Here is a 27,211-nt window from a genome sequence, read left to right as displayed (position 1 = left end):
GGGTGGGCAGCACACCATTTCTGCTGGGAATGGGTTCAGGTTCCCAAGATATAATGTGAGTAAGCACTTCACACCCAAGGATGGCATTTGCCCCATGATATGGGCTTTTGTGGTGGAGAAATGGCCTTGACTCTTGGCCCAGACAAACAATGGGGAAGTGTCTTGGCAAAAGATAAGGAGGAAGAATGTGTTTTCCACTAGGCTGTGTTGTTTAGATGATATCTACTTCTAGAATGCCAACCAAAGACAAAGAAAACAGATTGTCCTGCTTGACCCCTGTTGTCTAAGGCTGACCTCACTACTTCCTTCTTGCTCCTTAGTGATTGGAGGGCTTATTGTCTTTGCAGGCTGACCAATTAGTTTGTGGACTATAGATCATCTTGGGTGGCAGCCATCTGCTATTGGAGACACATCAATTTGACCCACAGGAAGAAAGTGGTGGAGTCTGTGAGCAGCAGAGTGCCACACCTGCCTTTCTCCTTCCTGGTGGCACTTGGAAAATCTAACAGCTCCCAAAAGAGGGGGAACTGGGTGAGGTCCTGATGAGAACCAGGGCAGGTCTTTTCATTCAGGAGTTATGTACCATCCTCCTTGCCATGATTGTCTGATGGATGAAAGGTAGTAAAAGTGTCTTATTGAGTGACAAGTAAGAAATGTGACGTTTGATTTTAGTATTTTCATAAAGCCAAATAAAAGACAGATGGAGAGACAGAACAAAAGAAAGAAAATAAATTAACCTGTCACCTCAATGTAGGAGCATAGTTGACATATTAAGGCAAGAACCAGGTCCCTTAGGAAGCCAGTGGGAATGAGATGAGGTCACTCTGGTTGTATTACCAGGACTTTCCATCAGTTACAGCAGACCCACCACTTCTTAGGGAACTTCCTCATTGGGGGTCAAGGAACTGAATGTGGAGGGGCTCTAAGGCAGCTCCATAGCCCCCGACTTTCATGCCATTTATTGAGCTTCTACTGCTCACTTGGTCATTGATGCATTTGCTTTGACTTACTTTAACTTTTTCATAAACATTTTGCAAAGAAGTATATCTCTATTTTATGGCCGAGAAAACCAAAAGAAGGGTGGATTGTGTGTGTATGTGTGTGTGTGTGCACGCAGGGGAGAGACTTGCCAAAGTTCACAAAGGTGGTATGTGGCACAGCTAGATTCAAACCCAGGTCTGTGTGGGTTTGTATATCAAAATTTTCGTTCTGAGCCATGTTGCCTTTCTTGTGAAGAACAAATGGCAAGGTATAGTACAGTTGCAACACCTTATTTCTATATAACTGAAGACTGGAAGCCTTCCGTGGAAGCCTTATGTCTTCCATGGAAACTGGGATGCTATTCATTGGACCAGGGAACTCTAAGTACTGAATTTACTCAAAATAAAACAGAATAAGACTTGGTCTAAGATCTGGATCTTAACGTGTTTTGGTTCAGTTTTCTCATTTTTAAAGTAGGGATAATAATACATTTTGAGCATAGCTATTATGAAAATTAAGTGTGATAAAGGCTCCGAATCAAATAGTGTCTTGCCCATCACAGACTCTAATGCACAGAAATCCTTCTTTATTTCCGAGGACAAAATTGTCACTTACCTCACTTAAGTCCTTTAAGCTTATTTGCCTGTAAGGAAAAGAAATACGGTGTTACAATTCATAATGATCAAGATAAAATCACTCTGAGCCCTTAAAAGCCCTTAAAAGCCCTTGACTGCATTTTCATTGCCAAATTAACTGCCCATGGTCCACTGTGATATTCATCACTGTTCTATAAAGCAAAAGCCAGGTTATTTTTTCTCATAATTTTCTAAGCTACTGAAGAAGTTACAAGGCAATATGAAAGATGGTGACAGAAAGGACGTGAATAAACTAGCTTTTCATTTTCAGAGAATTTAAATAACGTCATCTTTTCTCCTTATATTTAGTTTTCTGTGTTGGATTCATTAGCACAGTCAGATCTGCTACTATTACCTTGATTGCAAACCGTTAGTGTTTTGCTTTGAGGAAGTGTGATGAGTCCTATGTATGAAATTGTAGGGTATGGTGGGATCCCAGGAAGCCATGTGTCAGAGGAGGGAGGCTTCCATGAGAGGGTTTGAGACAAACCATGGAATGAATGATGAGACAAGAACTCAACACGCAGTGCGGTAATGTGAGGTCCTGGGCAGGTCTCAGAAGAACTGGCAAGCCTTTCATGGATATTGACAATTTAGTCAGTTTGCCCCTCTGAGCCTCATCTTTTTCATCTGTGGACTGGCCACAAAGCCATTCATCTTGGGGGGTTATTGTGAGGATTGCTAGAGATAAGGATGACAATGTGGGGCACTCCGTGAGCACTGCTGTTGGAATGTGGTCAAAGTCAGATAAGGAGTGATGAAAAGTGTGGGGGTTGTGGGCACATTCTATCTGCCTGGGTCTGCTGGTGGGAAACTGGCCCTGAGGGAATGTGGGGAGGTTGAGGCAGCAACACCAGCCTCAGATGGAGACTGTTGATCTAGCGTGATGGAGATGAGCCCCAGAGCACACAGTGCTCGGATCATGTATCCTGCTCTGAGACCACCAAGCAGCAGGCAGTTGGACCAAGGGCCATATTTTGTAACCAGTTCATCAGCCCATCAGAATTGGTACATCGGTACCAACTGGTACTCCCTGTCTCCCCCTTTCAATGAGGCAAATTAGACGATAAAGAGATATGACTAGAGGTAATAAAGTAGAACAAACACCCATAGTATTAATTATTTGGGTTAAATTGAGGCTAATTTCTGTTTTTAATGTTTAAGAGATCTGGCATTTTAGGACTACTGACCAATTGGCCATGTGGCTTCAATTTAAATTGTGCAATTGATTTTAGACTTGTGATTTTAAGTTACAAGAGTTAAGCTATGTTTGACTCCACTTATAAAGAATTTGAACTGTTTGAGGGAACTTGAATTTTTCTAGATATATATATTTACCTTATAAGATTTATAAAATTTTTAAAATTTTGCTTGTTAGGGTTTAAAGTTAGATATATAAAGGTATTTCAAATGCTTAAGGAGGTTTAGCTGAATTTATAAATAAGTCTTGCTGTCTAGATTCCTTAACCTACCTAGTGTGACAGAGTGTCCTTCCGCTGAGATAAAATTGCTCAATTTATAAATACAGCAATATACTTTATTGATGGAAATTTGAGGCTTTAGGAAAGCTAGGCTTTGGAAGTGGTAACATTAAAAAACTGGATTTTTAAGTAAGAACCCAAGTCATTATAGGAGGGTTTTCTGTGCACAGCAATGTCTTTGGGCATGGAAATGCCTATGTTGACAAGATTCTACAAGTTAGTTGCTCCCTTTACCTATAAAATGAAGGCATCAGGCTTTGGTGGTGGTTGGAGGGGCGGGGGTCCTCTTAAATGACATTTATGAAGATCGAGAGACCTGCACAATCACAAAATGGCAGAGCAGGGTGGGCACTTGGCTCCTCACTGCATCGCATTGCTTCTCTGAGAGCATCTTTCATCTCGTGTCAGTTGTCCTGTGTTCTGTTTTGGAGATGGCCAGCCTATAAGCCATGGTCACTGCCTACATAGCATGAATAAGCTTCCCCTCCATCCTTTTCTCTGCATAATCGGTGCTCATTGTGTATTTGAGGATAATCCACTTTACTATAAAAATAGCCATTTTTGAGTGTCCCTTAGATTTTGCTTAGTTTTAAATAAACTGGGTTTGAATCCTTGCTCTGTCATCTGTGAGCTCCCTCATCCTCAAGAAGTAAAGCCCTTCTCTGAAGCTTGATTTTCCCACCTGTAAAATGGGTAAACCCACACAGAAATGAGGAGGGTTGATTAAGGTGCTCATGAAATAATATACATGAAAGCTATTTGGAAGAAAATAACACCTTCTGTCCTCAGAACACCTTTAACAGTCATATTTTCTTTTAAATAAAACTTTTGCTCCAACATAATTATGGGTCTCGTGCTCCTGTAAGAAGTAATGCAGAGAGATCTTGTGTGCATCTCACCCAGTTTCCTCCAATGGCAACATCTTGCAAAACTATAATGATAATAATTAAATTCATGCTCTCAAATCCATAGTTCCCATCCATAAGTTCCTGTTCCCGTACAAATTTGTGTATCTTCATGGTAATCCAGGCTTCCTTTCTATTAAAGGACTGTAGTTTCTCAATATCTCCATAGATTCTTTTGTTTGCACTTCCTACATCATCAGAATGTACAGTTTTGTCCTTGAAATTGTGAACTGATGCGGTGCCAGCTTTGCTGGTTCAAAGGGAAAACTGTAGTTAGGCGAACAGGTGTTTTGTGGTTAAATATCAGGTACCTTCTTTAAATTACATTCTGGCTGAATCCTGCACAGAGGGGTTGGAGTTTGCTAAAGCTGCAGGGAGACGTCTCAACTCATGACCTCTGCGTCCCCCTCAGTAAACTGGGGGTTGTGATACAGCTCTCTGCACAGTGTGGTTGGGGGACTACATGAGGTAAAGCATCCACAAGACCCCAGAGTTGGGTCCATTGTGTAACAAGCACTCAGAAAAGTTCCATTCCTCTGACAATTATTCAGGATGCTTTTATTTGGTGCATGTGCCATGGTATTAAAATTACAATGGCTACATCGTGGGAAAGTTATTCCCTTTTTAATCTCTTTCTAATTATGTCAAAGAGAGAGTTTCAATACAGAGGTTACTTTATCCAAATACTGCTCTTGCATTTTAGTTGTCGTCTCTTTTAAGAGACAGAAAATGCCCCAGGCTCAAAATTTTGGTCTGAAATTGGCTGTGTTGTAGTGACGGTAATGATGTTTCCCTTTTAAATAAATTTACTTACCTTAAAGAAAATTTGCTGAGCAAAAAATAATTAAGTACATGGATAGGATAAAAATCATAATAATGGTCCATGAAGGGAATGCCCCACAAACATTCCCCAGACTTCAAAGTCCTCTTCTAATTTTCAGTCGTCAATGAAGGATTTAAGTTGCATGTTCATTAACAGAAGTGCTTCTATTCAGCAATGGTTTGGTGAAGCCAAGACCTGGCTTTCAAATGGAGACTGGCCGAGCCCGGGGAGACAAATGGATGCAGAAATAGCCAGAGCCACATTCACTGTCAGGGGAGCAGAGGCCATTGTATAGGGCTACAGCTGTCAGCTGCCTTCCGTGGCTGCTGTGGACTGCTACCTGTCAATCACTGCCTCCCCTGAGGGAGGGCCATCCATCCCCCAGAGCCTAAGGAGCAGCTGGTAGGAGGGGAGTGGGCCCTAGTCTTCCTGAATGGGCTGAAGCAGCTTAGCTCTCCAGTGTCCCTTCTGTTTTCAGAGACAGTGAACCTAGCCACAGCCTCCTGTGGTTGTTGACAGTCAACATGTGTGTCATTAGTAATGGCCATCTGACTACCAATATGGTGCCCAACTCAGAATGAATTTGGAAGCTCTCCTCTTATAGCAAAACTCTTTCTCATTCAGGGTGACATTCCTGATGTCTCACACAAGCTCTGTATTTTTTTTTTTTTTGATCCCTCAGGGGTCCTACACCAATCCTATAACTTTGATCAAGTCACCTAACTTCTGTGAATCTTAGTGACCCTATGTACCCAAAGGTTAGGGAAGTGATTTTTACCGGGCACCTTCTATCAGCCAGCCACCAAGCCTTTGAAAACCATTCTTTAGAGGACTCCTGGAAGGATACAGTGAGGTGGGATGTAATGACCCTCTGGAGAGGTTTATGGTAAAGAGACCCAGCCAGGTTCTCGTCACTTCTAAAAGTGATTAAACAAATTTAATTATGGCTGCAGAAACCCCAGTGATGCAAAATGGAGATTTGTAAAGATTCCAACACGATGGCGTTGGCTGCATAATAAGCTGTAGTGATCCAGACTGCAGAGGAACTCATTTACACCTCAAGTGAGCATTATTTTAGACACTGGAAGCTTGAGCATATGTAGGGAAGGCCTAAGGCCCGTCAAAGCTTTGCAGATAGATTCCTAGAACCTGGTTCCCTCTGGGTCCTTAGCCCTGCCTGCGCATCAGCTTCACCCTGGAGAGCTTTAAAAAACAGTGACGGCTCCTTCTCATCTCTATGAGTGATTGAAGCAGGTAATGGGGGATAGTACTTTTTAAAAAGCTTTCCTGATTATTTTAATGTAAAGCCAGGATGAGGAACATTGCACTAGAATATATAGCCTGTATTTCAAGAGAAAAATAGGGTTATAGGTGCCTGATTCTGTCGGGTACATATGGGAGATGATGTTCAGGTGTTTTTCTTTCTTTCCTGTGCAGTGACAGATATTATCCTAGGCACCCTAGAGAAATCACTGCAACTCTGTCACAGGGGGATGGCTATGCTGTTTTCACAAATAAGGAAACTCAGAACTGTCGTAAGAGCTTTATGAGCTGATACAGCCAGAAGTGGCTCAGCTGGGATCCAAGCCCAGTTCTGCTGGGTCCCAACACCTGTTCTTTCCAGCACGAAGAAACAGAAGGAAGAGAAAATTCTCTTTTTCTCCACACTGAAGAACCTCATGAGCTCTAATATTTTGTTCATCCTGTGTTGTATCTTCTTACTTCTCTGAATTTTGACCAGTTCTGAACATGTTAGACTCTTTGGTCAGTAGTCTCTGGGAGTGATACATTTTACATTTCCAATACTGATGACACCACTTCACGGGGTTGACGGTCTACTGTTGGCTGTTGTCTTTCACACTTTGAAACTAGAAATCAAAACAGAGCACATTTGGTGACTCCCGGTCTGGCTAGGACCCTCTGGAAATTGCAGAAGGAATTACAGATTTATCAAAAGTGTACTGTGTGCCAGGCACTGTGCTAGGAACTACTCACGCTGAAATAAGTCAGTGCCTCCTTTTGGGGTGAAACAGACAGTCTTGCATCCAAATAATTATACGGGGTCGGGGGTGGGAAAGCCAGCAACAGGAAATGGCTCCAGGTAATGGGAGCCACAACTATATGCTGGACAAGCAGCGTTGAACACTTGGCATGATTAAGCTTGTGTAATTCTCACATTAGTCCATGAGCTAGGTGGTAGGTATTACTGCAATCCTCCCTTTACCACTGAAAAAGGCCAGAGCTGGGTGAAGGTGAGTAATTTGCTCTAAAGGATTTTCTCAACCTCTGCACTATTGACCTTTTAGGGCCCATTATTCTTTGTTGTGGGCCTGTTCCATACACTGTAGGGTGTTTAGTGGTGTCCCTGGCCTGTACCCACGAGATGCCAGGAGCATTCCTGCCATTGACATGTCACAAAAAAATTTGTCTCTGGACACTGCTAATTTCCCTTGAGGGCCAAGTCACCTCCAGCTGAGAACTGCTGCCCCAAATGTGCCCATTCAGAAGAAGGAGCACCTAAATTTTAGCTGGGGCATTTGGAATCGACACCTGAGCGCTTGTATCCCTCCCCACACTGTGAGGCCAGTGGAGAAGCCGGCAGAGGAGGTGAGATTGCACGGGGGAGAGCGGGAGGTGTGTTTGCGTGGGGCTGCAAAGGATGAACAGATGAAGAGACATTCGCCCGAAAAAGAAGGGGGAAATGGCATTTTAGGCTCTTCCACGTTCCCATCAGAACCTGACTGGGTTTTCCACAGAAGCTCAAAATATGCCTGATATTTTCAATTTCTGGATCTTTGAAAAAATGCTTACTAATTAATGCCTTGGCTCCAATCTGCTGATTCAAGATTGCAGTAGGAAAGTGTCATTCACTCCATGCAGGAGCAAAGAGAAATGCTAACTTCTGTTCTGCCTTCTAAAATAAGGCAGTTTTGGAAATTCAAACTCTGTTGGAGGGGAGGAGGGGAAGCCCATTCACATTTGTTACATGTCGTGATTGTTGCTGGCTGCCAGATGCCCCACATGTTTGGGAGTGGGGCTCTGTCGTCAGCTCTTCATGCCAGAGTGTTGGCTTTTTAATTATTTGCCAAAAACATTATTGTCAAACCCGTTATTGACAAATGGGTTTTCACGCGTGGTAATATTCCTGCAGCCTGGGTGGTGAGAAGCTGGGGGTCGGAATTGGTCTGCTGATAGCCTGAACACCCTTTCGGTTTTTACATAAAAAGTCCTGATTCCTTTCTGGCACTTACCATTTTCTTCAATAATGAATTCGGGTTTCAAGTGAGCCTTTGTTTCAGTAACTCATTTTATTACAAAGAAGGTGGATTTTCTGTTAAAGAATCGAAGTGCAGGTTTCTAAGACTATGTTCGCTCCAGGCATGGTCAGCCCCTCCGAGCACAGTAGGGAGCCTGTTTCCAGAGATGGTTGGTTGTCCTCCTTGCCCTCCCATACCCACCAGCAACAACACCAAACCTGTCACCTGGGCCCTTTCTGGACTTCAGGAAAGCTGAGCCTCTGAGGGGGGGGTGACCAGCTGCTCTCTGGCTGGGGTGGCAAGGGCTGGTATTTCTTTGGAAGAGTGACGGGTGGCCTGTGGAAAGAGTCACAGTGAGAGTCTGAGAAGGTTGGCTGTGCAGGTGGTTCCTCAGCCAGCCCTGCCTTCCGTGTCCCCAGCTTTGGGTGGGAAGTTAGTTTTGGGGTGCTGGCTGCTTTAAAGGGCAATCTGATCATTTTCAGGTAGCTTTGATGATCAGAACACTCTAAAGTCACTCCCAATGAGCCTAAAACTCCCTCCCCACAACATGCTCTTTGGTCTGGTTCTGTTTTCCAAAGGATATGATGTCATCCTCTGCAGGGCATCACAGATTGCTCAACATGCCGCCTGTCTGGGTTTGAGGACGACTGGAAGATGTGAGCTCTTTAAACGCCCCAAAGAAATAGGAAAATGTTTAAAAGTCAATGAGCGTCTCACTCACCCATTTATTCTGCTGTTCACTCATTTATAAAGTATATCAGGCACTATTGGTGGAGGCTGGAGATGCAGAGAGCAAAAACAGTTCGTTTTTGCTTCCCTCCAGGGTGTCAGAGAGAAGCCATAAGGTACACTCAGAAGTGAGGTGCTACTCTCTGTGACAGAGGTCCTCTCGGGGCCCAAGTAGGACAGCAGAGTGACCGACTCATCCAGAGCCTGTGAAGTCCAGGCTGTGGCTCTTCCCTTCATGTGTATGCACGATAGAATAATAGTAGTATTTCTATGTATATTATATGGAAAAATACATGTGCATATATAAATGTATACCTATACCTTGTAAGTTCCTTTAAGGCATTTCCTAAGTGCTGGTATCATCTGGGGGGGGGGGGGCGGCTTCTTTCTTTCTTTTATTTTATTTTATTTTTTTAAAGATTTTATTTATTTATTTATTCATGAGAGGCAGAGACATAGGGAGATGGAGAAGCAGGCTCTCTGCGGGGAGCCTGATGTGAGATGCGATCTTAGGACCCTTGGATCATGACCTGAGCCAAAGGCAGATGTTCAACTGCTGAGCCATCAGGTGCCCCATCTGGAAGGTTTCTAGGAGGGAAGCAACGGGAAAGGATAGAGGAGCAGTGCCCACATCACGAACAGATGAGTGAAGGTACAAAGAGTGGCTAGTTGGGTGTGAGTGAGTGGGAATGTCGTTGAGTAAAGGCTTGTCCACTTTTGTTCACTGGCCAGCTCATACTAGTTTTTCCACATCAACTGCTTGTGTTTTTCTTTTTTAAATTCTGGAGCTTTTCAGATTCTGGAACTCATCATTTAAGTGCATAGCAAAATAAAATTTCTATTTTAAGTGTCTTACCGAGGAGGTGGTAGAGGAGTCTGCAAAAGGAAATGAGAATCAGAAATTAAATGTATTGTTCTCTGAGCAGACCTAACAGTTCACAGTTTGAGGGTTTACAAATAGAAATGACAAATGCCAACCAAACTTCTAGGATATATTTTTCAAGTGATATCTAAGCCTTTGCATTGTCCACATTCCCATGCTTCTAAAATAAAGAGTGGGTGGCAAACACATTTTAATGACTTCTCTTACCTTACTTCCTTTTGTGGGTCTGTCTCCTGAAACATAAGAGGAAAAGCAGTGAGTTTATGGAAAATGTCATCAAACTAGTTTTACATATGTTTGAGTGGAAATTATTCCCCATTTGAATAATCTTGATGATAATGTCAGTTAAAGTTTGCTGAGATCTTATTAGGTATCCAGGACCTAATATTACTAGTTCTGGGATCTCATTTAATCCTCACCTTTGTTCTGGAAGTGAAGAGTGAGGCATGGGGAAGTTACCCTCCAGACACCCCGTAAATGGTAGAATGAAGACTTCATAGCATGTGGTAGGACTCCCAAGGTCTGCCTCTTGGCCACTAATTCTTACTTATAATTAACATTCTTCTATATTTATATAGTTACCTCATTATTTCAGATTCCTGCCAAACACCTTCACTGGACATTTCTGAGCAGAGGAAGAGAGATAGCATCACCGAATTTTCTAGATGGAAGGGTTTTCTAAGACTCCAAAACCCAACTTTTATATTAGACGAAAGTAAGGACAAACGAGGTAGGACAATTGCTCAAGACCACCCAACCCTAGAAGGGTGTGAATGAAGGCCAGGAGGGCTTTTCCTGACATCCAGGTAGTTTTAGTTCCACAATCCAATTCAACTCAAAGGTAATCATTAGGCTGCAACTCTGAGCTAATTAGCACAGAACCAGGCGCTAGGGGACAAAGACAATACTGCCCTTCCCTCAAAGGATTTACACTTGTTGGGTTCACAGGCCAAGGTCTGGGGTCTGGGGACACAATTGTGATGGGAAGACACTGTCCCTGTTGCCACCAGGCTTGTACCTAAGAGCGTAGATGTGCATTGGAAACACTACGAAATCTTTCAGAATTTCAGAGAGAAGGTCATGATATTAAAGGGACACACGAGAGATTTAGGTTAGTGGGGGATGTCAGAAAAAGCCTCCTATGAAAGCAGATGTGCTGTTGTAAATGTTTTATAAGGTTGTGGGAGGAGCCAATGGGAAAACGTGGCCCCTGTTGTGGATGACTTCACCCTTGGCTGATTGCTGGCTTCGCTGAGCTTCATTTCCTGTGTGTGAGGCAGTGAGGCCAAACTGGCTCAGGGGGTGTTAACCATCCTCTGAAGGGCACCCTGGACTCCCCCAGGGCCCCCTGAGGGGCCGAGAGGGCTAGGGGACTGGTTTCTGGCTCATCGTCCCATGTCACAGGGGGCTCCACCTCAATCTGCTTCCAGATTTCTTTTGGGGGAAACGTCCAGCTGGCCCAGAACAACACAGCACATACTTGTCTGGGTGATTTGGAGGGCTCTTCCAGGTCTGAAGTAATTACTCAATGGAGGAAAATTACCATACTTCGTATTTTATTTTTGTTTTTGGAAGACACTTTTAAAATAGATAAACTGGATTTTTTCTGCATAAATTCAAACACTAATGGCAAACAGGAATCGTAGATGTTCTTGGCATCGTAAAAACAAAATAGGATCCGGGATGGATTTCAACAACGGCAGCAGTCTAGTTAATGTTAGATCTTTGGCTCTTTCAGTGGTATTTCCAAAAAGCTAGACTACATGATACCCTCTTAAGGCAGCAAGTCAAAAGTGTAAGATGCACTTCGTCTCGCTTTGTTTGCATTGGCTTCACCCTCAGAGCTCCCCAGTGGACTGCCTCGCTGCTCATATTGATGCCTTTCCCTGCAAAGCTATAGATGTCAGCTTTTGGAGAGGCCTTTCTTCATAGCTACCACTATATCTATGGGGGATCAATTCAATTACTGGAAAAAAATTCAATAAAAAGACTGAGTATCTGGGACTCAGTAGGAATATTCCATTTATCGTTTCAGAGATCTCTATTCTGTTTGCCTCAGTGACTGAGCTCAGGAAAGGATATCTATCTTCCTTTAATTCATTGACTTATTAATGAGCACATAGTATATGTCAGGCATGGATTCATTTTTAATATATTTATTAATGGAGGTGGTGGAGAATATAACACTTAAACAGAAGTTGTTATTCCCATGTAACTTACATTTCAGTGACAGGAGATAGAAAACAAATACAAGTATACAATGACAATGACAGGTGATGACAAATGCTCCAAAGAAAAATGCTACAGAATGAGGGAGAAAGTAGGACCATGAAGACTTCTCCATCTGTCATGCAAGAGAAAAGGGGGAGCAGGTTGGCTGTTTTATAGGCAGATCCCAGAAAGTCTTTCTGGTTAAGTGATGAAAACAGAGGCCCAAGAAAAGTAAGGGAGCCCATCACATGATTGTGAGGGCAGGCGTTTCCCGACAGAGGGAACAGCAAGTGCAAAGGCCCTGAGGTGAGATGAACAAGAAGGAGGTGCGGCTTGAGTGAGTGGTGGTTGTGGAGGTAGGAGAGTGCCTAGATCACCTGCCATCTTATAGGCTATGGTAGGAGCTTTGTCTTTTGGGTACAGTGTTCATGTGTCCTGTGTCTTCATTATAATTTCACATTTTCTGTGGCATCACTTAGTTTTACCCCCTCACTTAAAAAATCTTGTATATGATATCAGCGACAGCAGCAGAGATTTTGGTTCTATCCGATATGTGTATTAGTAATCATTGGTGCTGTCAAGCTTCACTTGTGCGTTGCTTAGATAACTGAAATCCTACAGATTAGCAGGTAAGCGTGAATTTCAGGAATTCTACAAGTGAGAAAACTGGATCAAATAGGCAACGTACCATGTCATCATCAATTCATAAAATCCAACCAGCTTGGTTTTGGGAGGGGGGGTTGCTTAATAAAGTCATAATAGCTCGGGTATTTGGGATAATAGAAGAAGATGAAATATATGGAGTAGAGTTTTTGGAATTTGAATCTTGATTCTGTACCTACTACGGGCAAGAGCATAGCAAGTTCTCAATAAATATTTGTGAAATAAGCAAAAGGATTGAGGGATGGCTGAGTTTTCTCATCTGGAAAAGTGAGAAATAGATACTCACACTCCACTGGAATCTGTGTGTGGGATACATGGGTTAGTGCTTCAGGTATGTGGCCTGTAACTCACAGCCAGTTACTAGCATTATTGTGCAATGGAAAATTAGAGGGGGAATGGCAATCTACTCTCCTTGTGAAGCACACAGATAATCTCAAATGCTAGGAAAACTCCCTATCTGTGACATAAGAAGACACACGCACGGTTTTTCTGTGTGGTCCTTTCCTTCTTGAAATTCAATCAAGTGGGTTTCAGGAGGAGGAGGAGGCTGGCGTGCTCGCCATCTGGTGGCCATCTGTGTAATTAGCACCATCTGCCCACAGAGTGTCCTCATTTGCTCTTGGTCCTGCCACAAGATTGATTCCACTTCCGCCGCAAAATTTATTGCTGCTTCGGAGGTAACGTGGTGAGGTGAGCGCAGCGCGGCTGTAGAACTGATGCACTGGGTTTGACTGTTACCTCTGTAGCTTCTTAGGGAGAAATCGTGAAGAAATTGTCCACCTTGCAGGGTTCTGCGAAGTTAAAGCAAAGCATCCTGGAGAAGAAAGGATCACAAGGCCTATTTGTGGTCTTTGTTTTGCTTTGTTTGCAATGCGGTTGTGAAACACAGCCATTACTGAAAAATAAATGATTTCACGTACACGTTCAGTTCTATCAGAGACCGCCAAACTGTCTTCCAAGTGGCTGTGCTCTTTTGCATTCCCACCGGCGATGTGTGAGCGCTCCTGTCCATCTGCATCTTCACCAGCATTTGGGGTTGTGGATTCTGTGGGTTTTGGCCATTCTTATAGGTGTGTGGTACTATCTCATGATTGTTTGAATTCGTCTCCCCCTGGTGATTGATGTATGATGTGGAGTATCCTTCCATAGGCTTATTTGCTATCTGTATATCTTCTTTGGTGATGTGTCTGTTGAGGTCTTTGGCCCATTTTTTAATTGGACTGTTTCTTTTTTTTTTATTGTTGAGCTTTATGAGCTCTTTGTATATTTTGGACAACAGTCCTTTATCAGACGTGTCTTTTGCAGATATTCTCCACAGGGCTGTGATTTGTCTTCTTCTCTTGACATTGTCTTTCCCAGAGCAGAAGTTTGTAATTTTCAGGAAGTCCAGCTCATCGATGATTTGTCTCATGGGTCGTGCCTTTGGTGTTGTTGGCTAGAAAGGTATCACCATGCTCAAGGTCATCGAGGTTTTCTCCTGTGTTATCTTCTAGTTTTATAGTTTCAATTTTTAATTTAGGTCTCCGATCCATTTTGAGTTAATCTTTGTAAAGGAGTAAGGCCTGTGTTTAGATTAATTCCTTTTTCTTTCTTTCTCTCTTTCTCTCTCTCTTCTTTCTTTCTTCCTTCCTTCCTTCCTTCCTTCCTTCCTTCCTTCCTTCCTTCCTTCCTTCCTTCCTTCCTTCCTTCCTTCCTTCTTTCCTTTCTTTCTCTTTCTTCTTTCTTTCCTTCTCCTTCCTTTTTTTTGCAAGAGGATGTCCAGTTGTTCCAGCACTGTTTGCTGGAAGGACAGTCTTTGCTCCATCGGATGACCTCCGCTGCTTTGTCAGAGATCAGTTGACTAAATATGGGTCTATTTCTGGGCTCTCCATTCTGTTCCATTGCTGCGTTTGTTCTTTCACCAATACTGCACTGCCCTGGTTACCAGAGCTTTATAGTATATATCTGGAAGTAGGATAGCGTCAGCCCTTCAAATTTGTTCTCATACTTTTTCCCCCTCAGAGATCTGTTTTTAGATTTACTACCACTTGTGATTTGGTGTTGACACTACTATTAATGAGCTGAGAGACTTAATACAAATTATTTGGCCTCTTTGTGCTTTGGTAACCTCATCTGTGACTTAAACAGGGAACAAAGATATGTAGATGTATTTCTTGATTGAAGGGACAATGACACAACAGAGTGGCAACAAATGGGATCTTGGAAATCATTCACATTGGGTTCTAATCCCTCCTCTATCACTTACTGAGTGACTGTGGGCAAATTTTGCAAATGCTCTATGCTTCAGGTTCTGAGTCTGTAGAATGCAGATCACGAAGCATAGTTTTTTGGGTGTGGTTAGAATGAAATAATACTTGTCTTTTTTTACTTAGCTGCCATTCAATTTGTGTTAAATATACATCATACCCTTTATCTATGAAATATGATCATGAAGATCAACAGTTCAGAGATAGACCTAGATAGATAGTTCTATAATTAGAGAAATAGACTCTGGACAAAAATGGATAAAACCTGGACTCATTCACAGTATTTATCATGTCTAAGAGTTTTATGATATATAAATGTGATTAGGACTGCATGTCCTGATGATTAATTATGGAAGAACCTTAAGAAGCAACATATGATCCAAGTGGCTAATGTAGATTTGACAAGGCCTGTTTGAGACACCTCTTTAAGTCTGAAGTGTTCAGAAATTAATTACAACAATAAATTGCTGACACCATTCTTTGGGTTGGGCAGAGAGACATTAAATTAGACAAAGCCATGGATTTGAGAGGGATGTACTTTCTTTAGCAACTGTGCAAATAAAGTCAGAGAGTACAATCTTAGGAGCATGGACATCAACATGCACTTGACCATCTACTTCTCCATGTTGGGGTTAGTGGGGGATGTGGGATAGGCCCTCAGCTAGTGGGGGGCGCATGACTGAGAGTCATAGGTTTGTCTCTAGGTGGCCCAGTAACACCTGGTGATGCTGATCTGATATGCTATTAAAATGGACTGAGTTTTAGACCTAATAAATATTTCCTATGCATCTACTCTGTACTCAGCATGGTGCTCTGTGTTTCTTTTAGGGAAAACAACGTTCAGTAAACTTTGATCCTTGTGATTGAGAAGCTAGCTTATTTTTATATTCATCTACAAGACTTACTTTGTATGCTGTACACCAGACTGGATAGAGAATGTCATGGTTTTAGCTTCGAGAGTTAGGAAGATATTTGAGTGCTGGAAGAAAGGCAAGGATTGGAAGGAATACAGAGTCCTGCGAAGGACTACTCTAGTAGCCCTTTGTGGAGGGTCCACCATGTGTCAACGACAGTCCTGTAGGTTTTCACTGGTTCTTGCCTTTCCAACTACAGGTATCTTATGATAAAGCTGGCATCTCCTCCATTTTATTTTTATTTTATTATTTTTAAAATATTTTATTTATTCATTTTTTTTAAAGGTATCTTTTTTTTTTAATTTTTTTTTTTATAATAGTCACACACACAGAGAGAGAGAGGCAGAGACATAGGCAGAGGGAGAAGGAGGCTCCATGCACCAGGAGCCCGACGTGGGATTCGATCCCGGATCTCCAGGATCGCGCCCTGGGCCAAAGGCAGGTGCTAAACAGCTGCGCCACCCAGGGATCCCATTTTATTTATTCATGAGACACACACACACACACACACACACACACACACACACACACACAGAGGCAGAGACACAGGCAGAGGGAGAAGCAGGCTCCATGCAGGGAACCCCATGTAGGACTCAATCCCAGGACTCCAGGGTCATGCCCTGGGCTGAAGGTAGGTGCTAAACCACTGAGCCACCCAGGGATCCCCTCTCCTCCATTCTAGAGAAGTGGAGACTAACGTAGAAAGGTTAAGGTTCTTGGGGTTTTCTTATTTGGAAAGCAGTCGTGTTGGGATATGAACCCAGGGATCCATGTCCCCACATTCATGCAACCACATTTTAGCTGCTCCTGAGCATCAGAAATCATACTTAACTTCCTGTGAGGTCATTGTCTCCCACCTCAGTCCAATGTCTCTTGCTCTGTGAAGCCTTCCTAGGAAACACAATCCTTCCTCCAGGTAGAATTAAGTATGCACGTTACTGAGTTCCCAAAATACGTGGTGTTGACTGCACCAGACTGGGAGCTCCTCATGGCCTACGGTCTGATTGCTGTTCAGTGCCCTGGAACAAGTAATTTTAAACAAAGCGACCTGCTACCCTGGCAGTTATCACGCACAGTGGTAACTCCCTTGTTTTTTATTCCTTTGTTTGTGGCTACTTTATAATTTCTCTTTCAGAAAACCGTATTTGTTAAAACGAGCAGTTATCAGACACCCTTCCTTTTCTCTGAGCCACCTTATTTTCTGTGTGTGATGAGGAGACAAAAATGCTTTCCTGTAGTCCCATTAATGAGGGATTTTTACAAAATTTATAACATTCATAACACATTTATAACATCAACTTTGAACCGAATATTCTATCAGTGCTTGTGTTGCTTTTGAGCCATGGGTTGTGTCTGAAATAAATTTAAATCCAAAATTATATGAGAATTGTCTTAAATTTATTTCTGATCATCTCTGTGGCCCAAGGCTTCTTATTTTTGTTAAAAATACAATCTATGGAGCGCCAAGTTCCATTATTTTTGCAATGTTTTGTGTTGCCACGCTGTGCCACGAGGGGGCAGTATCGCCCATCAATTCTTGTCCTGCACTAAACCTTACAGAGTTTGGATGTGTGGATTAACAGGGGACAGGAGGGGGAGTTTGCAGAATGGATTTTAGATGCTAGCAAATACAGCAAAACCCTGGAAACACTGCCCTGGGCTCTGGTCTAGTCTCTGACCTCTGTGACCTTGAGCAAGCCACTTCTCTTGCTAGGCTTCCTTGCATAAAATGAGGGAGCTGAACCAGATTAACTCAAACTCATCTCTGATTCTAATTTTGTTGGCATCCAAATTCCTTTAAAAGCAAATGAGAAGAAAGGTCTTTTGATGGCATTATGTGGAATTCTATTTTGCTTCTTTTCAACCAAGCTCATGTTTCTGGATGAACACGTTCAGTCACCTGTGCATAATTCTCTTTCTTTTCTTGGATAGTTTATTGTATTTCGTTATAAATTCATTCTTGCATATGGTATGCTTGTCACCTCAAAGAAAATTGGTTCACAGTCTGTGCTTGGTTCACATCTGAAGCAAAGAGAAATTCACTTTAACGTCCTTTATTCTCAGCATTAAGAAGCTAAGCCACACTATATTTGAACATTACAGCTATCCTTCTCTGAAAAGAAGACAGTTTCTTTTGGATTTGTGGTGAGTGCTAATGGCTCATCATAAACAAGCTATACTACTATATTATATATAAACACTTTGCCCCTAAATAAACTCTCATCCATTTTTGGAAATGAAAAAAAAAAAATCCAAGCTTCAGGGAAGATAAGGTCTTGAAGTCTGACAGTTTCCAGATAATGTCAGAATACGATTGCAAGAAAAATGACATGAAATGTACATTAACATAAATCTATAACTGCTCAACTTGATGAAAAATATCACCATAAAATTCTGTCATTGCTGAACCACCCGATATGGTTTTTCCATGACATTTTGTGAGAATGAATAAATTATCTGAAAATGTGTTTGCATCAAAAATACAGAGTTTTGTAATAAACACATAAATCATTCAAGCATTCTCCAGCAAGATGCCTGATCCTAAAAATGGGAGTATTCATATTAATTTCGCCCCCTTGGAGCTTCCTTCTCTGTATGGTTCCTTAGAGCTCTGGGTGGTGATGGAGAACCATCGATTAGGGAAGTGTAGGAAGACAGGATGTAAAGAGAATGACTCTTACTGGAGAGGTTTTCCATGCAACCTCCTTGTACTCCCTACAAGCCTCAATTCTGGGAGCCCTACTTTCACCGACATCCTGTATGCAGTCTACCCAGGCGCTCCTTGTCAAATACAGCCATGGTCCCCATATGTCAGCCTACATTCCCTGTAAAATGGACAGTGCTGACAAAACTCTGAAAGATGTCTTTGTTGTGCTTGCTTAGGAACTAGTTTGCTTTTCTATTATGGGCAATTAATATCACATAAAGAAGCATGATTCCCTTTTTGCTTAGGCTACCAGAAAACTGAGAGGCAAGCCAATAATTTAATTTGTACCTGAGGATCCTGAATTTTATCTTTGCTTCGGTGTTATAATCTACCTAGATTTACCCTAGGATTTTATTTTTATTTTCTTCTATTTTACTATGTAAGTTTTTGTTAACTAACCCCAATATCTTTGTGAGCTCAGGCAAAGTATAGGTAAATATATGCATGGATAGTTGTGATACAGTGATTTATAATAAATATATATTTGATCCTTGTCCCCAAGATTCTGGCACACAGCCTGTAAATCCCTTGGAATTTCCTAAGTGATGAGAACTATAAAGGTGTCTTCTCTTATGTTAAGGAGGTGACTTTTGGACTGCATCTGGGCATGGTTGTAGGGGGAATGGGGGAGCTCACCATGTGACTAGAGAGTTAGAACTTTTAGTAGTTCCCACACTCCCAAACTCACAAAGTTTCACAATCAATTTCTTCATCAATAGGGTAAGGTGATAAAAGGCATAAGATGTATGAGAATCTTTCCAAGGAGGGGAGAGAAGCTTGAGATTGAGTTCACTTACTAATGCCCAGTGATTTCATCACTTATGCTGATGTAATGAAGCCTCCATAAAACCTGAAAAGGTTGGGTTCTGAGACTTTTGGGTTGAAGATAGAAGAAGCATGGAAGTGCCACTCCCTTTCTCACATATCTCATTCTGTGCATCTCTTCCATCTGGCTTTTCCTGACTTATATCCTTTTATTATAAACTGTAATCTCATGAGTAAAATGTTGTTCTGAGTTCTGCGAGCCTCTCTAGCAAGTTATGGAACCTAAGAATGGGAGGTCAGTGGAACCTCCAATCTATAACACGTCTGTCAGAAGCACACGTGACCATCTTGGCTTGTGACTGGCATCTGAAGTGAAGGCAGCTTTGTGGGACTGAGCCCTCGACCTGTGGAATGTGATGCTGCCTCTTTGTAGATAGTATCAGAATTAGGTTGAGTTGTAGACACAGCTGTTGCCTGAGAACTGCTTGCGGGGGTGTGTGGGGGAATGCTCCCCCAACACACATGTTGGAATGGGGATTAGAAGCATCTTAATCGGCAAACAGACATGTTGATATGTAGAATAATGGTCAAAGAAGCTTCTGCAATCAAAGAAGCGAATGGATGTGTATGGTGAACTATACAAAAGGAAGAAATTATGACATCCATTTCTTGTCTGCTCTCTCTCCAGGACTCATTTCTCAATGGGTGCCTGTGAAGATTCTAGAATGATGTGGAACATTTGTGTGTCAAATGACTGTGGTCTGATCTGGGATCCCTCTGGGCTTCTGGTCCTTTCTGTGTCAAGAGATGTGAAAATATTTTGTCTACATAATTCACCTGGTTTCTAGGGACTAAAATATATCAGTTCATGGAGAAGAGCTCTGAATCAAGTGCTGTTGGTACACTGAAGGTACTGACATTTTAAGGTGTAAAGAGGCACTGATTTGGAAGCTCTCCTATTTTGGGGGGGAGTTTAGAAGTGGTATGGATGGAAGACATATGGGAGGTCTTTCAGGACTGAAAGGAGAAAGAATTTGAGAACACCTAGATTTTCCTGCCTTGGTTAATGTTCCTAAATTGGATAGTCATAAAAGCCCTGCTCACTTCTCACTTTGCAGAGGAGGAAAGTAAGACCCAGAAAGGTTAGTTGCCTAACTTAAGGTCACACAGCCAGGAAGGGGCAGAGCCTGTGTTTGGGGTTACCCTGGTTGCAAATTCAGCCATTGGGAAGTCCCTGCAGGAATTCAGAGGAAGGTTGTAAAAGGAAGTTGGTGGACATGTGTTCCTTTGGCTTCCCTTCCACGAGGCTCAGTTGGATCTGGTGATGTCTCTCTTCTCAAGGTGGTGTTCTTCTTTTGGTTTTCTAACTGTCCCTTCATCCTTTTGGGTTGAGGGGTGGTGCCAGGGCCACTGCTCTTAGCGCCAGTTCCCATATTATCCCTACACCCCCAAGATCTCAGGAAATGGTTCCTTTGTAAAGAAACTTCCTTAAATCATCCTAATTCAGGGGTGTCATCTGTTTCCTGTTAGGACCCTAACTGTAACGTCTCCTTTTTTTTTTTTAAGGTGTAACGTCTCCTTATCAAGGAAAATGTGATGTTAATAATATGTTATAGAATATAGCATTAGACACAAAAGATGAATTTGATATGTTTCAAGTACTAGGAAGTGTAAATCATTGCCATCTTTTCCAGTTGGACATTGTGAGAGAAGATGGAGCATGGGGGAGATGATGAGAGGAGCTATAATGTGTATGATCCAATTAAATTTCTTTGGCTGTCCTCCATTTGTGCTTCCAGCACTACTGAAATTGATTATTTCCTTTCAGCTTCCTACCTGTATCTTCATCTCCAAATTGAGTTGCTTTGCCTAAAGCTTTAAAATCTGTTTTCATATGAATTAATCAACGTTTTAAAATTAGATTTCTATCTTGTGATTTTACTGGGGATATGCTTGGAGAAATAACTTAGTTATATATTTAATGCAACCCATATGTTTCAAAGCAATTCCTTTCTGAAATCGCACAACCATGGAATATGAAGTTTCACAATCAATTTCTTCATCAATAGGGTAAGGTGATAAAAAGGCATAAGATGTATGAGAATCTTTCCAAGAGTAGTTATTTAATAAAGGATAGCTCAATAGATTACTTTGTTTAAGATAACCTGTGACCACCGACAAAGTGCAAGAAGAACTTGGAAGTAAAGAAATATCCTTGCATATCAAACTTTTTGACCTGACTTTACCTTTAACATGTTGGTTTCTGGAATCCTTGGAAATGGGTTCATCCACCTGTGGAAGACAACATGGCACCATTATCTCTTCAGTTGTGACTCTGATACCATCGAATGTGTTGCCACTCTGTATAGTTAGACTCCCTAAGGTCAAAGCAAAAGTCCTTGGACTCATCCTTCTTAGAGAATCACCATATGCATATAGTCAATACATGAAAATAAGTGTAAATATGGGAATCATCATGCCATTTACCACTGTGGTGGCCTCAGATGGTATTTGGCATAAAAATACTTGTGTTTGAGATCCACTCCTGCCTCTTATTGTTGTGAAACTTTGGAAAGGCATGTGCCATATCATAAGCCTTAGAGTTTTAATCTTTTTTAATAGAGAAACTAGTCAGTTCAGATCCTTGAGTTATTATGAAGACCAATATACATGATCAAGTGATTTTTTTTAAAGATTTTATTTATTTATTCATAAAGACACAGAAAGAGAATGAGAGGCAGAGACACAGGCAGAGGGAGAAGCAGGCTCCATGCAGGGAGCCTGATGTGGGACTCAATCCAGGGTCTCCAGGATCACACCCAGGGCTACAGGCAGTGCTAAACCGCTGCGCCACCGGGGCTGCCCTGATCAAGTGATTCTTGACAGTATTGGAGCAAGGAGATGAGAGAGTGGCCTCATATGGGATGCCCATTTGGGATTTCATCTTCATCACGTGCCAGCTATGAGAATATGGCAAGTCACTTACCCTTCTGAGCCTCTATTTCCTCATCTGTGAAATTAAGGTCACAAAAGTACTAATACATCATGAGGATGAGGTAATTGCATGAGACACACCATGCAAGGTGCCTAAAACAGGGAATGGCACCAATAAAGCTTAAGAGTTGTTGGTTTTCATTATTAATATTATTAAAGGCATTGGTGAACCATTAAGAGCTCTACCATTGCTAGACAAGAGGGTGAAGAAGAAAATCAAGATATAATGATGCCCAGTGTTTTTGAAAGCTTCTAAGCCTAGGTCAGCAGTGGGGTCTATGTTGATTAATTCTATATGTCCATTTGACAGGGCCACAGAGTGCCCAGGTAATTGGATAAACATTATTTCCGGGTGTGTCTGTGAAGGTATCTCCAGATGAGATTGGCATTTGAGTCAGTAGACTGAGCAATGCAGATTGCACTCCGCAGTGTGGGTGGGCATCAATTAATCCATTGGGACCTGAATAGAATACAAAGGCAGAGGAAAAAGAGAATTTTGTCTCTGTACCTGAGTGTTGAGCTGGGATATTGGTTTTCTCTTGTCCTAGACTCAGAATTACATCATTGGTTCTCTTGGTTCTCAGGACTTTAGATTCGGACTGGAATTTTTATCACTGGCTTTCCTGGAGCTTCAGCTTTCAGATGGCAGATCATGGGACTGAACCACCATAATCACTCTTTTATATCTGCCTGTCTATCTATCTATCATCTATCTATCTATCTATCTATCTATCTATCTATCTACTTACCTAAGGCTACTAAGCCTTTGCCCATCTTTCCATTTATTGAGCACTTGGTGTGTACCCAGCACTGTGCTCAACAATGGAGATGAAAAATGAGCCAGTGCCCACAGTCTAATGGAAGAGGCAATGGCCCAAACTGGCAGTTCCAATGTGATGTGAAGTCCTAAGACAGAGGTGAGCATGGTTCACAGAAGCTGCATCACTTAGCCCAGCTAGAGGCTTTTAAGACTTCTGGAGGAAGCAGTGCAAAGCAGACTGTCTATCTATCTATCTTATCTCATCTCCTGTGTTTCTAGAGAACCCTGACTAATACAGGTCGTTAGTGTTACTCTTCATTGGCATCAAGTTGAGGTAGCAAAGGTGGATGAATCCCCTGTTACTTCTTACCGTGTGATGTTCAATGTCTACCTCTTTTCCTCTATGCACACTGACCCACAGTATATGCCTGGAATATGTGTGGCTCTTTGGCTGGTCCATTAATCTAGTAAGAGTTGAGTGTCATTTGGATTTTGTGATTGCTATGGCCTCCTTTACAGCATCCAGTTCCTTCATTGCTTGTGGGAGCTGGGGTGCCAGATCGGTTTTTTTTTTTTTTTTTTTTTTGGCATTCTCTTGCTTCCTCTGTGTGCTTGTCTTACAGATGGAGTCTCTCAATGCTTAGGCCCACCTCCCATTGCTAGCCTGGTTATAGGAGCAGGAGAGGTCCTCTGTTGTCTCTTATGTGGGTCCTGTATGCTTAGGATCTTAGGGATGGGGCTTCCGCTTTGGTAGCTAAGTTAATTTGGTGTCATTGGACATTTGGATCCATTTGGCTCTTTTGTGTGTGAGAGCTTCTTTGTCTTGCACCTTCCCCAGCAGTTTGATGCCCTCTGATGGTGTTAGTATAGGATCCCAGGGCTGGGAATATTTTTGGCCCCTCCAAGGGGCTGCTCCCATTTTCTGTCAGATAAATATTTATTAGTGTCCACCATAAGCCTGCATCATTGTTAGATTATGATGAAAAAGAGGAATAAGAGCTTGGATACTAAAAGACTCAGATATGTACACAGGTCTGAGCTCACAACATATTATAACACATCATAGCACAGGTTTAATTATAACACAGATTTCTCAACCTCAGCACCATTGAGAGTTGGAGCTGAATAATTCCTTTCAGTGGCGGCTGCCCTGAGCATTGTAGTAATCTTAGTAGCATCCCTGTCCTCCACCATTAGATGTCAGTAGCACTCTCCTATGGTCCTGACAACCAGCCTGTCCCTAGATATTGCTAGCCATGCCCTAGGGGGCAGAATGGTCCCTGATGAGAATTACTGAGGACCATGCAATGGTGTCACAATCTGCTTTGCACTGCTTCCTCCAGAAGTCTTAAAAGCCTCTAGCTGGGTTAAGTGATGCAGCTTCTGTGAACCATGCTCACCTCTGTCTTAGGACTTCACATCACATTGGAACTGCCAATTTGGGCCATTGCCTCTTCCATTAGACTGTGGGCACTGGCTCATTTTTCATCCCCATTGTTGAGCACAGTGCTGGGTACACACCAAGTGCTCAATAAATGGAAAGATGGGCAAAGGCTTAGTGGTTTAAGACAGTTGTAACCAACCTAAGGAGTCTAGGTAGGAACTGGCCTCTAGTAGGATTATTGAAGATCCTTTTCATAGATAGTTTAATCTCACCACAAATGTGCAGAATGCAGAAGTTGTAAGAATGAACTCCTGGGAATGAGGCTGTAAATGGAGAATGTAATCTGCTTCTCATAAAAATGTGATTATTCAAACATTGATTAAGAGTAAACTCCTTATCTGAATTGAGGTCAAATCCTTCTTAATTTATAAGCCAACTTCCCCACCCTCCTCCCTGGCCAAAGTTGTGCTGAGTCTGCTGTATGCTTTTTCTCACATGATTTCACTTGACTTGATATGCTGAGATTATAGTTCCACTTGCAAAGTGATCTAGCTAAAGGAAGAAATCTGTATTGTAACAGAAAGCTACAAAGATATTATGAAGGAAATATAAAGTAAGGATGGAGGCTTCAGTTCTGGCATAGTTATTTTAAAAACTCAAATGAGGGGCACCCAGGTGGCTCAGTGGTTGAGTGTCTGCCTTTGGCTCAGGGCGTGATCCCAGGGTCCTGGGATTGAGTCCTACATCAGACTCCCCATAAGCAGCCTGCTCTTCCCTCTGCCTATGTCTCTGCCTCTCTCCATGTGTCTTTCATAAATAAATAAATAACATCTTTTAAAAAAAAACCTCCAACAAGAATTTTTTTTTAAAACAATTCTCACAGTGAGAAGACTGAATTAGTGATTACTGGGGGAAAGGGAAGCTCAGGTTTTTAGGTGAACATTCTCTATTCTTTCATAGCCAGACCAGAACTTGTATCTTTAGCCACTGGTCCAGTCATTCTGTAATCTGAACATGCTTTATGCTCCAGTGTTGAGTGCCCTGAAGCGTCCTCCTCCCTGTCAAACAGCCCCCGTGGGGCTGCCCCAGTGGCAGATCTTGCTGACAGTAGCAAATATTCACCTGAGAACTTTGAAGATCAGGTTGAAAAAGGGTTCCATGGGAACAGAAGTCAGTCAAACCTGGATCTCTTCTCCTATTTTTTTTTCTTCTCCTATTAAAATAGCTACCTACATTTCAAAATTTAGTTCAAATGATGGAAAGTTTGTTCATTTTCCTCCATTTAACCAATATCTCTTGAGTTCCTCTTCTATAAAGTTACTGCACTAGGGGCTGGGACCTCTCCTCAAGGACAGGTCATCTATTGACTGCATGCTCTATGTATTATCATAATAGTGATGAGATTTTACAGTTAAGATCATAAAGGCTCAGAGAGGATAAGTAACTGACTCAAAGAGTTCATAAAAGTTGGAGCTGTTAAAATGAGGATTATAATATTCATCTTTTAAGGGTATTTTAAGGATTAAATGTCATTCATTTATTCATTCATTCCCATTTCTACTCAGGAAGACCTTCCTTGACTACCCTTATCATGTTTTAATCATTTTTTTCCCACTTAACATATTGTCTGTTATTTATTTATTTATTTCCAGTCTCCTCCCACCAGTATGTAAGTTTTATGAGCACAGGGCCTTGGTTATTTACCAATGCATGTGCGTTCTTATCATTGTGTCTGGTCCATGGCAGGCACTCAACACATATTTCTTGAATGAATTTGTTGAATGAATGATTAAAGTTTAGCTTGGTGCCTGTGTAAAGCAGAAGTGTTCAATATTTCATCCCCCATCCTGCTCTCCCAAACTCTCCTGGATGTGTTCTGGGTAAATGACATTGCTTATTTGTAGTTTCCTTTGCTTATTAATATTAACAGAAGCCCTCAAGTTAAATAGATAGACAATGTGAACAAATAATGAACAGGAAGAATGTGATATAAATATTTAAAAACATGTTCATACTCACTAATAAATATGGTACAAATTAAAAAAAAAAGGAACAGTGAAATCCCTTTAAAATTACAATTAATACAGTAATAGCCAGTTTTGGTGAGAGTTCTGTGAGGTGCACATTATCATACAGGACTTATGGGAGGGTAAATTGAAGCAATTTTTCAGGAAAGAAATTTCACAATAGGTATCAAAGCTTTTAAAATATTTTCACTCAATGGTTGAGTAAAATAATTAAAAATCCCATAATGGGGTCTGATATATCTATAAATACTATGCTATTAATGCTTGTTTGTCACATGGGAAATCATTTTATAACTAGAACTTAACAGAAAAAGAAAAAAAAACAGACATGTACTACAGTGGGACTCTTTGAATAAAATCTATCTGCATAGAGAATATGGACACAAAATGGAACATAGTGTCGTGACTGGTAACCCTAAAACTCCAGGGGTGATTCATTTGTATTTCATGCATTTCTGCATTAAGGAAAAGAAGCATTAGCAAAAGTTCTTTAAAAATGAAATTTTATATATTTATATATTTTAAGTATATGTTATATTTTTTATATGTTTATATATAATATACACATATATATTCATATATGTATTTGTATTTACAGGATATTTTCTTGATTTCTTGTTGGTAGTGTCCAAACAGCCTTTTGAAGTACAGCACGGTAGGGACTTTTTTCCTGTTTTATAGACCAGGTTACAGAGGGTCTCAGAGAGGTTGTTTGACTTACTTCTTACCACGCAGTTACCAACTACCAGCATTGGGCCCTACAGTCTGGGCAAAATAATATGTTATTATCAACAAGATCTGAGTTCAAAGTCTGCTTCTGGAAAAGGAGACAAGCATCAAGTGCAC

At 41.6% G+C, this 27,211-nt stretch overlaps 1 protein-coding gene across 3 annotated transcripts in view; it reads right to left on the bottom strand.

Moving 5' to 3' along the window:
* Positions 1-27,211, bottom strand: part of CLNK (cytokine dependent hematopoietic cell linker) — a 207,991-nt gene that overhangs the window by 30,686 nt on the left and 150,094 nt on the right. For all 3 annotated transcript variants that reach the window (XM_035714586.1, XM_025437777.3, XM_035714585.2), the window contains 5 exons: positions 21,447-21,492; positions 9,902-9,927; positions 9,668-9,687; positions 8,308-8,418; positions 1,597-1,624 (listed from right to left, as the gene is read on the bottom strand). In XM_035714586.1, coding sequence (XP_035570479.1) covers positions 1,597-1,624; positions 8,308-8,418; positions 9,668-9,687; positions 9,902-9,927; positions 21,447-21,492 — 231 coding nt within the window. The remainder of the gene's footprint in view (positions 1-1,596; positions 1,625-8,307; positions 8,419-9,667; positions 9,688-9,901; positions 9,928-21,446; positions 21,493-27,211) is intronic.

Source organism: Canis lupus, chromosome 3 (assembly GCF_003254725.2).
Source record: "Canis lupus dingo isolate Sandy chromosome 3, ASM325472v2, whole genome shotgun sequence".
Classification (NCBI taxonomy): Eukaryota; Metazoa; Chordata; class Mammalia; order Carnivora; family Canidae; genus Canis; species Canis lupus.
This window is presented reverse-complemented; position numbering and strand designations above follow the sequence as displayed.